Consider the following 16,609-nt stretch of genomic DNA (forward strand, 5'->3'; position numbering starts at 1 on the left):
ACCCATTCTAAGTGAATGGGAACAAAAATAACAGTCCAGCTGGCTAGGCCCTAACAGAAGCAGAGAGGTGATTTTCTCTTTCTTCCCTTCATTTGCTTCACGGTGCACAGTGACTGGAAACATATTCTTCCAGTTGCCATTCCAGAACTAAAATCCAGATTTTGCCCTTCTTTTGAAAGACCCTGGGATCTGTCATCACTGAGCCCATTCTGAAGAGGTAATACCGGTATGGAGTTAAGTGGCAGTTTCACCCTTATCTGGACAGACGTTTTGCCACAGAGACCCAGCCCCAGGAATCCCCCCTGCTCCTGCCTGTCTCTCTTGCCTGAGCTGTCTGGCCTCTATAGCCATTTAGGTTTGCAAGCTTTGATGCAGTTCTATACCCCCAATTTAGAGCCATAGAATCTGAGTTTCAGAAAGGCAAATCTCTCAGACTCTAAGCATAGTCTGGGGCCTCTACCTGACCACACTCTGAACCCCAACCAGCATTAGGGAGGTCTTGTGGCTGATGAAAATAAAATTGATTCCCTGATATGGGGCTGCAGCCTGTGACCATAGACACCTGAACTCCACATCCCAACCAGTAAGGCTGGCCCTCTGGCTGTCCCACTTCTTGGCCACACTCTGGTGAACTGCCCTTGCCAGTGTTCATTGAATTTTTATATTGTAAAACATCTTTACTTTAACCATTGTTACTTTTCAAAGGGCTTTCTTGGCAAACTGCTTCTTTACTCCAGGCAGCTACGTCATAGGGGCCCAAACATGTGATTTGACGTCAGAAGACCTGGGATCACCTACTAAACCATGTTCTATATTCCCTGTGTGACCCCGGGCAAATTACTTCACCCTCTGAGCCTCATTTGTCCCCTCTATGAAACAGGAGCATCTCAAAAAAGCACTTCACCACAGCAATATGGGAGTGTCCTAGAGCATCAAAAAGAAGGATGCCTTCTCTCTGCATAAGACTGTGCTTTGATTCTTTTTGACAGCAGCACAAGGGACCAAGCCAACCCAAAGGGGCCCACTCTCCTTTTACTTGCCAACAAATGCAGTGACCTGTTGTATCTGCATAGTGTCCACTTTGCTCCCATTCTCTGCTTGAAGGTAGGGTTCCAAGCAATCACATGGGCCCTTGGTTCATGGCTTTCAGCTGTACCTTCACCAACATGAAACCAACCCTGTGACTGAGAGACACAAGAGGAACCCAAAGGAGGGGGCATTCTGCCCCCAGCTATTTTTTTAAATTTCTATCGTATACAGTGGTTAAGAATACGGACTTTGGAGCCCAACTTCCTGGATTTGGAGTCAAGCTATTTAACTTCTGAAAACCTTAGTTTCTCTGTGCATAAAGAAAACCATAATGGTAACCATACAGGGTTTTTTGAGCATTAAATGAGTCAGCACACATAAAGTGCTTAGGATACTGTTTGGCATATATTAAACTGAACCATATGAAACTACTAATACTCAACAGTATTTAATAAAAGACCAGTAGCTTCACATGGTCTGACCTAATTGTAAGTACTTAGCGAGTGGTAACTCATGATTGCTTTCTACAGGGCAGAGATAGATTCTCTGGTGACAGCCAGTCGGACCTTTCCTTTTGTTGACTTGCAACACTGAGAGGCGAACTTTTCCCTCACTGATATGGGAACTGGAAAGCAAGCAGGCATGCTTTCCACCCAAGGGACGTACAGACAGGGGACTTGAACCTGGTCTGTGGTCCCCTTCCCAGAGCAGGCATGAAGCTTTCCTCAGCACAGTCTGGCAGTCCCTCCTCCAAAGAAGAGCGTGTTGTCCCATGTCACTGTGGGAGCCTAGTCTCCACGTCAGCAGCTGGGAGGTTGTCTGAGAGGCTCTCCCCCGCTTGAAAGGAATCCATAAGATAAAGTGGTGCAAGTGTAGAGGATACGTGTATGTCCTCAGCAGACATGGGCTCTCTCTGGCAGGAGCTGGAGTGGCTGCTGGAGATCAACCGGCTCACACACCGGCTGCTGTGTAAGCACATGACCCTGGACAGCTTTGACGCCATGTTCCGGGAGGCTAATCACAACGTGTCTGCCCCCTATGGCCGCATCACCCTGCACGTCTTCTGGGAGCTGAACTTTGACTTCCTCCCCAACTACTGCTACAATGGGTCCACCAACCGGTAAGGGACTCCCTGGGCCAAGGGGGCTGGGGTGGGCTGAGGGTGGGGGAAACAGTTCCTTCCTGCAACAGGCATCTTTTGGAGTCCCTCTTGTGCTGGAGGTGGGAATGCCATGGTGACCAAGCAGACACCTTCCTGCCTCTGAGAGCCTCCAGGCTAGAGGAGGATGCAGGTGATCCAACAATCACACAATAGATGTACTGTTAGAAACAATAAACTTGGAGATGGAAAAGAAGCCCCCAGTCATGAGAGAGAAAATAGCACCACCTAATCCAGTCTGGGAAGTGATGGGAACCTCAAGAGAGGCTTCCTCCTCTGAGGAAGTAATGCTTGAGAAGAGATGTGAAGGATGAGTAGGAATAAATAAGATGAAAAGACAGGAGAAGAATATTTCAGACAAAGTCTCCAAGGAACCTAGAGAGCCTGGTGAGGGTGGAACAGATGGGATGGGGAATGGTGCCTTGAAAGATAGTGCAGGACCCAGGAAGAAGCAGGAACCAGGCCGTGCACTACTCCATAGGCCAACATAGGATCCCGCATGGTGCTTTATGATCAGATGGTACCTTTATGAGGACATCCACATGCATGAACACATTCGTGCAAAACAGGCATACATGTGCATGACGAAGTGCCACGTGTCTCCTGCAAGGTGCACACAGCCCTGGGCCAGGCACCGAGGTGAGGGCATAGACCTAATCCCTTATCTCCACAGAGGTTCAAAACCTGACAGAAGAGGTGAGATGTATTCACGCACAATGCAAGTACGTGAGGGGCACCTGGGTGGCTTAGTCAGTTAAGCGTCTGACTCTTGATTTCGGCTCAGGTCATGATCTCATAGTCATGAGAAGAAGCCCCGCATTTGGCTCCACATTGGGCATGGAGCCTGCTTGGGATTCTCTCTCCCCCTCTCCTTTTGCCCCACCCGCACTGACACGTACACACACACACTCTCTTTCTTAAGAAAACACAAGGCCATGAGGATACACAAATATGCATGTGTTTACAGGTCTTCTCAGTACTCTCAGGGCCTGGCTCAGAGCCAGTATTAAATTAGTATGTGTTGAATGAATAGAAGGGTCTAGGAGGAAACCACAGATGAGCCTAAATCCACACACTTAGCAAGACAGACTTCCAATTCTGTAAAGATTTGGGACTTTTAATCCTCTTGAGCAGAGATCTGCAGACTATCGCCCACAAACCACATCTTGTTGCCAACTGTTTCTGTACAACCCATGAGCAAAGAATACTATTGACATTTTTGTACGGTTGGGGAAAAAATCCAAAGAAGAATTCTAATTTGATGACAAGTGAAAATTATTTGAAATTCATAAAGTTTTACTGGAACTCAGCCGTGCTCATTCATCTACAATTGTTTTTGGGTGCTTTCACACTACCAGCAGAGTTGAGTAATGGTGACAGAGACCATCTGGCTTGTAAAGCTGAGAATGTTTCCTATCTGGGCCTTCACAGAGTTTGTGGAACCCTGCTCTTAAGAAGCCAAAGTGGGTGGATAGGGAAGGATCAGAGCCCCAAAGAAGGCCGTTTTCAGGCCCAGCCAATTGTCACTTCTTGCCTATGTCCTTGTAAGTGAGCCATAAGCCCAGAGTCTAGCCTGGGAATCTGGACTGCAGTTTTCCCATCTATAGAAAGGAGACAGTAGGGGAATGAATGGGAGCATGTCAGAAGAGTTGTGTCTTTACCTAAGAAACAGTGTGGTTGCACCTGGTCAGGAGGGGCTCTGGCGAGGCTGTGTCCCGTGAAGAATACTCTTTGGGCCTGGTTAACGCCCTTCCCCTCTCTTTTCTCCTGCTAGTTTTGTTCGAACTGCCATTCCTTTTACTCAAGAACCGCAAAGAGATAAACCCGCCAACGTCCAGCCTTATTACCTGTATGGATCCAAGGTGAGTAGTCTTGCCTGTGTCCTACTTCGAAGAGGGCTAGTGAGCAAAAGCAAACAGAAAAGTGTTTCCTGAATCAGAAAAGTAAGAAGATGTAGAGATAAAGAGGCAGTAGTGAGAAACAAGTGCAAGCAGATTCATCTTTATTTGTGCACAACTAGCAAGCGCGGGGGTGAACACAGACCCGGCGGGGCTGGATCCTGGGCGGGAATTGTTTGGGGAGCACGTCACAGAGGCGAGCAGGGAAGTAGGTGTGTGGGGCTTCTTGTCTTCACCCCATCTCCTCCTGTTTCTCAGTCGATTCATTGCCATACCATCCTGCAATTCTGGGCTTTTTTGTGTTCCACAAAGACAAGAGATTTGCAGACAGGAAGCAATGGGGAAGGTGGAGTTTGAAGGAAATCCCAGATGGCTCGAGCTAGAGCTGAGAGACAGGTCTTCTCCCATCTCTTTACTGCTTTGTTCACAATGCACATCCTGACCCTAACTAGACCTCCCAAATGGCGCCCTGTTCTAGACCCTCAGTCCTTTGCCATTCATTAAATAAACGTTTATTAAGCGCCCACTATAGGCCAGACACGGGGCTAGATTCTGCATGCTGGGAATATATCAGAGATTAAAACAGATGTCATTTCTGCCCTTCTTGAATTTCCACACCTGTGGTAGGGACAGGGGGCAGTGTTCACAAAGTCTCACAACACTGTGGTATGTGTAGGAGATCCATTTCTTACCCTGCGGGTGTGAAGGGGAGAATGACACCGACAGGGTGAAATGTGTCAACCAACAGCAACAAAGGCAACATTTTTCTTCGTGATGGAATAGAAATGGCCACCTTTGACCCCGTTTTTTAAAAAGTAAGCACAGATGGACTCAAAAGAAGAACTTGACTGAATATATATGAGAAAAGGTACTCCTCTAAGGTCGGGGACCCCTAGATCAGGAAGTGTGGCAAACCAATGAGCTCCCACCACTTGGGCCTACAGGTGGGTGGGCTTAGAGGCTCTTGGGATGATGCTGGGACAGTGCAGGTGTCCTCTCCAAGATGGCCAGTCTGATCAAAGCAACTTTCTCAAATCAAGGGACATTATAGGCAGCATTTTGGGTAGCTCACAGACATGTCATTGAAAAACGCTGAATTACAAAGTAAGAACAACACCTCCCACTTCAAATCTCTTTCAAACCTTGTAATTATAACAAGGAGAAAGACTTCTGTTGATGCTAGTATGTCTTAATACCTTCTGCTCTCCGATCTCCCTTTTTATCAAAGCTAAGAGAGCAGACCTTAAGCTCAGAGGCCTTAATAGGCAATAGGATCTAAGTCAAACTTATTATGTTGTTTTCATTATGTTTATTCTTATATCTCTTCTGTTTATAGAAGGAGGGTGCTGGCTTTTCATTTATGGAGTCATAGAAGTCTATCTTTTAAAATAAGTTTAAGTTTGAAAAGTGAGTCAAAAGAAAAATATTGTTAATAACAGGAGAGATAGTCTGTGGTTTAAACAAAATGAAGGTGGGGTACGAGGTGTTATGTGATAGCCTGAAAGCTGGAAAACACTGTAGGGCAAGGCTCCTCAGCCTTTCCAAAATAATCCCCCCAACAGCAGTGGACACTAGACATCTGCCTCAGCTGACTGGAAGCATAACCCAGAGAGCCCACCATCGACTCGAAAGTTTCCTCAGAGTATTGTGTTTTATTTAAGCCATGCAAAGTTTGCTTTCTCTACCATAATATATTCATGTTTGTTTTAACATTAAGATAACATTTTAAATTCCTAACTGGGTTCCCCTAAATGGACGCTCCTAAGAGACGCCATATTTCTCCTTTGACATACCGTGGGGGTGTATGCTTTCCAGCTTGAGAAGCTTTGTCATGGGGCATCCATCCAACCCAGGTGATCCACAAGAGCACTGACATTTGAGGGGAGACAAATGGGCAGCCTAGAGACGCATTTTTACAAAAGAACTACTGTATAGAGGGCTTTAAGCTACATGATGCAGGCTGCCTCCTCCCTACCTCTCACTCCCCAAAACGAGGCAGTATGGCGGGATGATCACCACCCCCTCCCAGTAAGGCACCCTCATCAGGGGCATCCTCATTGTCGGCATCCTGGTCAGCTGCTGCATCCTGGTTGTCTTCAGCTTCGGCTTCTGGTTCTGCATCAGCTCCGGAGTTCTTGCGTGGCATTTCTACCAGGGGGAGCCCCTGCAGGTCTTCCTCTCTCTGACCAAGAGCTGGGGCCTCCTCCGGCCATCTCACCAAGCCATTGGCTTCCTCCATGTGGCCGGCTCTGTAAGACCATCGAGGCTCATGGCAACGGATACACCAGAACTGGAGGCAGATAAAAGCTAAGACGGCTGTGAAGCAGGCCAGCAGAATGGCCATCAACACCCAAAGGGAAATTTGGGGGTCCACCAGGGAGCTCCCAGCAGCCAGTGGACTCTTATCCAGGGTATGGAACATGGTGCAGTAGTGCCTATAAGGGAAGGCAGCCTTCTTGCAGCTGATGCAGAGGAAGTAGAGAGTGGAAGGGGCGAGGTGTTCCAGCACCACAGAACTGATCGTTCGAGGCACTTTCTCCTCGTGGTGAAAGCTGTAGCGAAGATAGCCGGAGAAGATGCTGTTCCAGTTGGGCCTATACATAATATGGTAATAGTCCTCCAGACAGGGCTCCGAGGACGACCAGGAAATGATGGCTCCTGTATAAGAAACGTTCCCAACCTCGATGTTCATCCTGATTCTAGAACCAGAATCAAAGTGAAAAGTGACATCCCCTTGCTTAAGTATTTATGATCATCATACCAGCATATATTACACATTCAAGATGGAGACTAATAATTGTCCCTATTATACAAAGAAATGGAGGACAAGAGGTTACGTTACTCAGCTAAGGTATAGCTAAGAAATGACAGAACAAAATCAGGGCTGTCTCATGTCAAAGCCTGAGGCCTTCAGGCCTGAAAAAGATACACTCACATCCCCCTAGCCTCATCCTGCCCTGGCTGAGATCTTTTAGGTACAACATTGTTTCCAACCCTTTAAAATAAGAAGAGAGGCAATAAAAGAAATCAGACCACCCGATTAATGTCCCTACATTAGTCACCACACGTTTGCGACCTCCAAGTCAGATAATTATATCACCTACAATATCCCTTCTGGAACTTCTGCTTTTGCTGCAAGTGCTGTGAGCTCAGTCATCTAGAACATTCTGCCCACTGCGATTTTAGCCTCCCAGCTCTGTTGCCCGTGAGAGAGGAGATTTGCGTCATCACTCCTTGGCAGCTGATTTCTCCCCAGTGCCTCTGCTCCTGTTTTATTTCTTTGTTTGTTTGTCCAAAGGCAAACATACCCAGGAAATTAGTTGTGTAGGTCAAGGCAATCAGCTCCTAATACCAGCATAATTGCTACTGCTCAGTATCTCTGGTACTGTGAATATCGATGATGATACTAACCACCAGCAGTTAGTGAATGGTTGCTGTGTCACATCTAGTATGTGTCATGCTGCATGCTCACAGGCCATAATAAATGTCACACCCTCTGAGCTAGGTCCCCATTGTATAGATGAGCAATCTGAGGTCACTCAGCTGATAAGTAGACTCAAAGCCCCGTAATTGCTGGATTTCCAAATGCAAGGCTGCTGGGTTTAGTTACAGGACGTTACCGCAAAATGAGGTGTTGGTACGCAGACCTGGTTGCTGTTTTTCCACAAATCAAATGAGCCCTCTTCAGATTCCCAGCCTTACGGCTTTGGTAAGAGAACACCATCTTCAAGATTTGGGGGTTTCTCTTAAATTCTGTCTGTTTGAGACATAGCGTTTCCCCTCCACTGAATTTCCCCTGATCTACGATTCAGGGACAGCCGTATTCATTCAACCTGTGTATGTTCATGTACAGGTCTTACCCAGCCCTATTCTCTGCCCCTTCTGTCTCACGTGAAATACAGAAGCCTTCGTTTTAGATATTAATGACCTAGTAAAAACCCGTCAACCAGATTTTAACCTGAATTGGCTATGAAGCCAAACTGATTTCTATCACAAGCTGCTTTCTGTCTTCCCTGCCTCCCTCCGACCCTCTATTTTCATGCCCACTCTCCTAGAGGAGGTGGGCAGAGAGATGCAGAGCATTGGGTGATTTTTCAGTCCTTGTTTTCTCTAAGGATGACAGTGAACTAAAATGCTCAGGAAGGGGAATAGTTCCCTTCTGTTTGGTTGGAAATTTCATCCCAGAAACACAGGCAATGAAAGGGACAAGACAGGTGTGCTCAGATCCCTCCCGGGAAGGTCATTGCCAAGGAGACTATTTGAGCTCCCTTCATCAGTCTCCTTTCTCATAAGCTCCCCCATTCACTCCACCCCACACATCCCTATAAACACACTTCTGACCACAATGAAAAGAGCTTAATTCATTACTTATAATACAGAGGCTATGGCCTTTGTAAAACCCTTCCATCAGGGGTGATCAGGAATCGCGTTTTTTTGCCATGACTCTTCTCTCTTGTTTGCCTCACATCTGCTGCTGGCTGTCTTTGCAGACTGAGTTCTCTACAGCAGACATTTTTAAGAGCTTTCTGGCAAGACACTATAGCAGCATCCTCAGCTTTGGGGACCAAATCAGTCTCCCTTATTTGTTTTTCTTTCTCTGCTTCTGTTTCTAAATTCCCCCTATTTTTAGCTATTCATATTACCATTGCCTGGCCCTCCTCCAAGCAGAGTGTGAAAGGAGAAGCCATTTCCATTTCCAAGAAGAGTCATTTATGTCCCTTACCTGATGCTCGCGGTGGATCTGGTTAGAACGCAGCCTGCAGAGGCAGAGACAGAGTGGACCAAAGCTGAAGGAATGGAGCCTTCTCCCCTCCTCTGCTCTGGGCTCTCCTTGATGTCTCTCTCGCCACTGTCTGAGTAATCCCACTGTCGCCCCCAACGCTCACATTATTCATTTCTTCAGATCAGCATCATTCACCATGGCAACCAGCAGGCATCTGTACGCACGATGCTTTCAGGGACCAGTCTGGAAAGGCTTTTGCCCACTGAGAGGAGCTCTCATTCCTTTGGCCAAAAAAAGGCAAACAGTCTCCTGCAAACTGATCCTCAGAATGGTACTGATTCTTCCAAGGCTGCCAGATTTTCTCTGTAATTGGCTGGCGATCATTTTTTGCCCCATCTAGACCCTCTTTGGACAATGGTCAAATACAATTATCAGTTATCCCACAATTTCAACAGCAATTTTATCCCTTGCCCTCCCACCCCCACCCCACCTCCTACCATCTTCTTTCTTTATTCTTGTCTCCTGTGGCAGTCTCCAGATACATGACACTGGTCAAGACTCTTATTCTCTGGGCCTCAGTTCCATCATCTGTAAAGCAGTAGCCTTGGGCTAGATGGGGATGGCAGATAGAAAGCAGGATTCTACCCCCCTGCCCAGTCCTGAACCCATGTCAGCCTTTCTAAACCATCACAGCATATGTACTGGGTTGATTTGAGTCTACCCAGAACCTCAGGGTGTGACCTTATTTGGAAATAGGGTCTTTGTAAATTTAAATTAGTTGAGGATCTTGAAATAATACTGTCCTAGGTTTAGGGGGAACACTGAATCCAATGACTGGTGTCTTTATAAGAGAAAGGAGAGGGAGATTTACACAGAGGGGCACAAGGGGTAGGAGCCATGTGAAGACAGAGACCAAGGTTGCAGTGATGTCACCAGAACCAGAGAGTGCCAGGCACTGCCAGGGCCTGGAAGATGCAAGGATGGAATCTTCAGTGGGCACGTGGCCCTGCCAGCACCTTGATTTCAGGTACCTGGCCTCCAGAACTATAGGATGTTACAGTGTTGAGGCTCCACGTTTGGGATCATTTGTCACAATGCCATTAGGAAACTAATACAACACTGCTTCCATTTGGACTCAGAAACACAGGCATCCCAAGAAGCTGCTTCCCAGTCCATCAGTTGGAGCTGAGACCAGAAATGGAAACCCTTTACTATTCCTGGATTGGATGATCCCCAAAGTTCCTTCTCTTTGAAGAACCCTGACTACTTCCATTTCCCACAAAACTCTATCTGCCTCCGCAATTCTACCCCTTCCTGGTCTCCTCAACCTCAAAAGAATTTGCTGCCAGCACTCTATTGGGGTGAGCACAGAGCACATCTGATATATGAAGAGAATCAAGTTCTGTCATCCTAAGCTACCAAGTTTGTGGAAATTTGTGATAGCAGCCCCGGCTTAGGCAGATTTAGACCTGAATTATTTTACACAAATTACGTGCTTTTAAAAGTCAGGGTTTCTTTCTCTTCTTGGTTCTCGGCCAAAGTATCCAAGTGAACCCATGAAAGTCTCCTTGTGATCCACATGAGTGATAATCAAAAAGTTCTGAAGAGTTTCCCGGTGAGTCACAGACCCTCCCCTGGCCAAGGGTCTCTGTGAGCCTTGGAGTCCCGGGATGTCCCTTGATTAGACACTTGCTCTGTGTCTTTCCCATGGCATTAGGTCTTCCCAGGGGCCTGTCTAAACTCTGCCGTAATGTGTGCTAATGGTGACTCCCTGCAGAACATGAAAGTGTCCTCTCCACAGAAAGGCCACCATGGTAGTTTGCAGGTGCCTTTTGAAAAGGTTATTTTGAGGGAAATAAAAATACCAGACTTGGGAGGCCTGTGGAGTGACGAGATAGAACTCAAGCCTTTGCCACAGAAAATGGGAATTTATTTTTAATGCTCCTGGATGCCATTTTTAATGGTGAGCTTCTTATTTGAGAAGTTGAGACACTTAGAGAATGGGAGGGAGGCCTAGAAGCCTTCCTGTTTCACAGATCCCAAGGGAAGGGAGGGCATCCTCAAACCATACGACTGACTAGAGGCAGAGCCAGCAGTGAAAAGCAGGCCCCCGACCCTGAGTCCTGGGTGCGTCCTGCCCCTTTGGCCATCACCATCCACCAGCAGCACCCGGAGGAGCCAACGCAGCCCTCGGTGCTTGAGATAAATCTTCTGGAGGCACTGGCCTCAGGAGATCACATCCCAGGAAGGCTTATTCTTTCTCCACCTTCAGGGAGGCCAGGACGGCCCTGATTGGTTTACACCATTAGTAAATTACTGCTAGAGGAAACCAGCCAGAGTGGGGGTCCCTGTGCCCTTCCTGAAGGTGGCAACAAAGGGGTGATGTGAGGTTATCCCCAGTCCCAAAGCTGGCTGGCACCCAGCACAAGGTCGTTGTTCAGGGTACAGACCTTAAAATCCCAAGGCTGGGTTTGAATCCTGCCTCTGTGGCCTTGACGGATTCCCTCATTTTTCTATACCTTGGGTAACTCTTCTATTGATGCAAATATCAAGAATACCTGTCTTACAGTGTTGGAGCAGTGTAATGAACCCATCTCTGTGAGTGCCGGGCTTAGGAACAGTAGTTACTATTCAGAAGAAAAGTCAGTGGGTCAGAGCCATTGCCTGAGTTGACTGTAGCTTCTTCATCCAGAGGCTGATATGGACAAGGTTTGCACCCTACATGATCCTTCCTTCCTTCCTTCTAAAAAAGTTTTATTTTAAATATATGTATGTGTGTGTGTATGCGCATTGTACATAAATTAAAGAATACAGAAAGACTCAAAGACAACAGTCAAATCCATACAACTCAGAAATAACAAAATGCATTTTGTTGCATTTTACATGTGCTTTATCACTTTACCCAGGTGACGACTCTTTGAAGTAGGAATCTTATCACCATTGTACACAGGGGGAAACTGAGGCTCAGAGGGGTTAATTAACTTGACCATCAACACAAAGTGAGGTTTGGCAGAGCCGAGCCGTCTCCCGGTCTGGATCCCTAGAGCCGGCGCTCCTGGCCAGCCTCCCTGATGCTCCACTCTTGTGCCTGCCTTATTCTTCAGTCAACAGTAATCAACAGGAATGCTTACCTTTGCTTAGCTTCTCTTGAGCAGTAGAGACAGGACTTCACAGTTTAGTGGATTCCAGAATGATGGGAGCAGACGAGGAATTAAAAGACCTCAGAGAGAACATCCAGCCACCTGAATGTAGCCACGGAAGCAGGGAAACCATTAAATACATCTGGAGAGATGCACTCAGCGAGTGTTTTTCCTCTTCTGAGGTCCCCTGCTGTGGAATCTGGAGTCCACGTACCCCTGACCAAGAGCTCTGTCACTTAGGGTGAGGGGTGATACTAAGTGTAAAAGATGTTTAACAGCCCGGCCAATAATTGAAATTAGTATATGAGCCTAAATTTTAAATGTACTAAGTCAAGTAAATTATATAGAGTCTATCATAAAACTGCCTTCCAAGTGACATAGATTGTCATACAAATCAGCCCTTAAAGTATATCAGTAATTTCCCAATAATTTCAGTCTGTAGAAATTGTCGGTATGACCTTGTGTTTGGTGTGGTTGTCACTAGCTGAATGACACCCCTGTCCGAGCCATGATTTGACCTCAAGGAAATCCATCATTCTCTTGCGACGCTTTTTCCATTAAGTCATATCCTTGAGATGTAGGACCCAGTGCATTGCTACATCCAGCTGAGACATCTCAGCTGGGCCCATCCCTTGGTGCCAGCGTCCGGCCTGGCCTGCCCAGCGGAGTCTGCATCAGCCCCACTGACGGCCCCACCAGCAGTGCTACTGGCTTTGCTGTGGCTGCCCCCACTCCTGTGGCTGCCCCCGCTCCCGTGGCTGCCCCCGCTCCCGTGGCTGGCCCCGCTCCTGTGGCTGCCCCCGCTCCCGTGGCTGCCCCCGCTCCCGTGGCTGCCTCCGCTCTTGTGGCTGCATGGCACCGCACCCCAGCTACACAACATTATTGACCCACTAGTCCAGAAGAATTTTTTGTTATTTCGCCAATTGGTACACACAGTAGAATATCATCTTGTATTTCACTTCCCTTAGGTTCCTCCTCTGCTGAATGGGGGTGATTGTACCTGCCTTACATGGTGTAGGAGGCTGATCATGGCCCCCAAAGATGTCAGGTCCTAATCCTGCCACCTGGAAATATCACTGTATTTGAAAAAAGGGCTTTGTGGATGTGATTAAATGAAGGACCATGAGATGGGAGATTATCCTAGAGTATTAGGATGGGTCTGAAATGCTATCACAAGTGTCCTTATAGGAAGGGAGGCAGAGGGAGGTTACACACAAACGGAGGAGGAGCCCACACCTCAAGAGACAACAGAGGAGGCCACAACCCTTGGAATGCTGGAAGGCACCAAAAGCTGGAAGAGGCGAGGGATGGGTCCTCCCCCATCCTCTGGAGGCGGTGTGGCCCTGCCAACACCTTGATCTTAGCTCCATCATTCTGATTTTGGATTATGGCTTTCAGAACTGTTAAGATAATTTATTTCTCTTTTTTAGCAGATTTGTGGTAATTTGTTATAGCTGCCACAGAAAGCTAACATACCTGGGTATATTTTATATATGAAGGAATTATTCATAAGCTGAGGAACATTACACACTTAGGTGTCATCACATTGGTATAGGCTATTTAAAAAGCGATGACTTTGGTTTCTTCCAAAAATCTTAGCATCTCTAAGTGTACATAGCGTTGGTATGGTATCGCCAGAGAGTTCCATTCCTGTTCTCCCTCTTGCCTTCTCCTCTTGCCTTCTCCTCTTGCCTTCTCCTCTTGCCTTCTCCTCTTGCCTTTATTCACGAGACAAGAAAGGGAGGAGCACTGATTCCTGAGGGAGGCCTCTACAGCAACCATCTTGGATTTTTCAACCTCTGAGCTAAGAAGCCCAGGAAAGAAGCCAGACACTGGAGACCCAGCCTGCCTGCGGCTCACGACACATCAGGAAGAGACAGAAATGTCAGCCCTTCCTACCGATGGACTTGAACCTTTAACTCAGGACTCTATCAGTCCTTTAACACATCTTAGCCTGTGGGCTCTCAAGGAGGCTCTCAACCAGGAGGGTGTTGCTGTTATCTCCCCAGTCTTCCTTGCCCTGCGGGGATTTCAGAGAGTTGAGCTGAGCTCTCCACCTGAATTAGGAAGTCATGTTTGTGTCCCTGGACTGATGGGATTCAGATTGGTCAAGGAACATTAGAGAAATTGTAACTAAAACGGGAAAATTAGAAACGGTTTTAACTCCTCTTGGGATCTCCGAAAACAGTGATTGTGATTCCAGAAAGCAGAGATGCAGATTGCTTGCAAATTCAGTTTGCCAAATAACTAGTCCTCAGTGATTGGAGTGGCTGGCCATGTTTACTGTCCGTGAGAGGTAGTCGCCTTATACAACACTTAAAAATGGTGAAAATGGTAGCTTTTAGGTTATGTATACATCTTACAGGGTTTTTTTTAAAGCCCATATTAATAATATTACAGGGCCCCAGCATCTGCCAGATCAAACTCACCTTATTTTCTGTCTTCCTTAAAATACTGTCTTGCCTTCAAGAAAAAAAAAAATGCACATCTGTGTCACGTATTAAAAATATGGTTCTAATTTCTGAATCAAGATTGTTTACTTCTTGAGATCTCATAAAGTTAGCTATTTTGTGCAGTATGCATTTAAACCAGTGAGGCATGCTAAATAGGATACATAATTAGTTTCTAAGGCAGGCAGCCTGGTAGTTACCTGAGTCAGCAGGATTGGTTCCGTGTAAGAGGTATGTAGCAAGTTTCCAATGTCTCAGGTCATGTTGCCTTCCTGTTTTTCTTTGCTAAACCTCAGAAAATGGCCAGGCTCCCATATTCCCACATTTTCTCAATAGGGCCCAGCCTCCTATTGAGCCAGCAGGTCAGATGGGTGCCCTCTGGGGGTGTGTGTGTGCATGTACTTTGCAGCATGCATGTGTGCGTGTGTGTGTGTATTTCCTCCTGCATGGGTGTGGTGTATTTTGGGGGTGGGGGGGAGTGAGGGGAGCTGACTCACTTATTCACTTAAGAGGACTTGAATTCTGTTTATTTCATGCTGATCCTTCCTGAGCTTGGGCCATCAACCGAGGCCTAAATTTGTGGTCTAGACCAGAATCCAAGACTGGTGTGGGAAGGTCAACAAGAGGCCTCTTGTGTGCACTGAGTGGGTCTGTAGGGGAGTTCTTTACACCCCTGTGTGTGGTAGAAACAATTCCAGAATTATTCTTCTTCTCCACCTAGAACTGGAGAGGCTGCTGAACAGTTTCTATCCCTGAATATGTTTTTATTTGCACTTGCTATGAGTGCTAAGGGCATTTGGTGCTTGGGTGGGAGGGAGGGTCGTGAATGCTAAGGAGGAATGCCCAGGAAGACAGCACTGCAGCTAGGAGCTCAGAAGAAGCGCCCCTGTCCACCCCTGGCTCAGGCAGGGCTCCCTTCTAGCCACACTGTGTTTCGCAGCCTCCACCAGGACACTTGGAGCCATGAGGGCCTCTACCCAGCACGGTCTGTTGCTGGACAGCTCCTGTTTTTATAGTGTTGTAAATATTGAGCAAAATCTGCATGTTTGATGTGTTCCGTCGGCTAGTCCCAGCTATGACCTCATGTGGGATATACAGTGTGTCGTGTAAAATCTCACCCCGTTGGGTGCACTCCCCTCTCCACGTTCCGAGAATCATGACTGCAACCAAGGCTGCTGGGGGACATTTGGCCAAGAAGTTGTATTTTCTTAGTCTTTACCTACCAGATTCTCAAACAAAGCAATATTAATGGTGATTATCATGGTGAGTGCTTCCAACATGCCAAGCACTATGCATCGCGCCTTATATATGTTGCCTCATTTAAACTTCCAACAACCCTATTGGAGTTCTTGGCCTAGAGAGTATAAGTCATTTGCTCAGAATCATCTAGCTAGTAAATTTGTGGACCTAGGATTTAAACTCAGGCACCACACCACCCCCTACACACCCCCCCCGCCGAAAAGTCCATCCTCTAGAATCAGACAAAACAGGAAGAAAAAGTCAGAGAATCAGACAGGAAAAAAAAAAAAAAAAGTTGATTGCTTTTGTACCCGTCAGGGATATCCATTTGAAAGCTCCCTGCTGCTCAGAAATTCCTTTCATGAGATATTTGTAAAAGGGATGAAGGTGAGCTTCACTGGGTTCAGAGGAGAGGTCCTGAGTGCCTGGTGTGGATGGGGACATGAGAAGGTGGTTCTAGAAGTCAGTAAGCTCTGTCACATGCCCCCAGCACAGCCAGGTCATCATTCCCTTGTTTCTGTGCAGTCTTGAGCTGCAGCCCTTTTCAGGAGAAAATTCAAATCATGGTTTTGTTTTTTAATCTTTGAAAACAAATGTTGGCAAGTAAATCAGCCCAGTGGGTTTTTTAAATTTACATTTATATTGAGTTATAACCATATTGAGTTAAGATGCAGTCTTAATCAGTTCAGGCTGCTACAACAATACCATAGACTGGTTGGCGTACACACTTATTTATTGCCTAGAGCCTGGGAAGTCTGAGACCATGGTATTGGCAGATCAGTTGTCTAGCACAGACCCACTTGCTGGTTTGCAAATAGACTTCTCCTCACTGTATTCCACATGATGGAGAAGGAAGGAAGGAAGGAAGGAAGGAAGGAAGGAAGGAAGGAAGGAAGGAAGAAAAAGAAAGAAAGAAAGAAAAGAAAAGAAAAAAAGAAAGAGGAGGAGGGATGGAGGGGGAAGGGAAGAAA

At 46.8% G+C, this 16,609-nt stretch overlaps 2 protein-coding genes across 9 annotated transcripts in view; one reads left to right on the top strand and one right to left on the bottom strand.

Moving 5' to 3' along the window:
• CYFIP2 (cytoplasmic FMR1 interacting protein 2) overlaps positions 1-16,609 on the top strand; it is a 127,396-nt gene that overhangs the window by 69,798 nt on the left and 40,989 nt on the right. For all 8 annotated transcript variants that reach the window (XM_060634839.3, XM_060634841.3, XM_060634840.3 and 5 more), the window contains 2 exons: positions 1,950-2,149; positions 3,963-4,050. In XM_060634839.3, the coding sequence (XP_060490822.1) occupies positions 1,950-2,149; positions 3,963-4,050 (288 nt within the window). The remainder of the gene's footprint in view (positions 1-1,949; positions 2,150-3,962; positions 4,051-16,609) is intronic.
• Positions 5,930-8,936, bottom strand: FNDC9 (fibronectin type III domain containing 9). The gene is made up of 2 exons (XM_060634846.3): positions 8,810-8,936; positions 5,930-6,785 (listed from the first exon to the last, which is right to left on the bottom strand). The coding sequence occupies exon 2, from the start codon at positions 6,776-6,778 to the stop codon at positions 6,065-6,067; it is 714 nt and encodes a 237-aa protein (XP_060490829.1). The 5' UTR covers positions 6,779-6,785; positions 8,810-8,936; the 3' UTR covers positions 5,930-6,064.

Source organism: Panthera onca, chromosome A1 (genome assembly GCF_046562875.1).
Source record: "Panthera onca isolate mPanOnc1 chromosome A1, mPanOnc1 haplotype 2, whole genome shotgun sequence".
NCBI lineage: Eukaryota > Metazoa > Chordata > Mammalia > Carnivora > Felidae > Panthera > Panthera onca.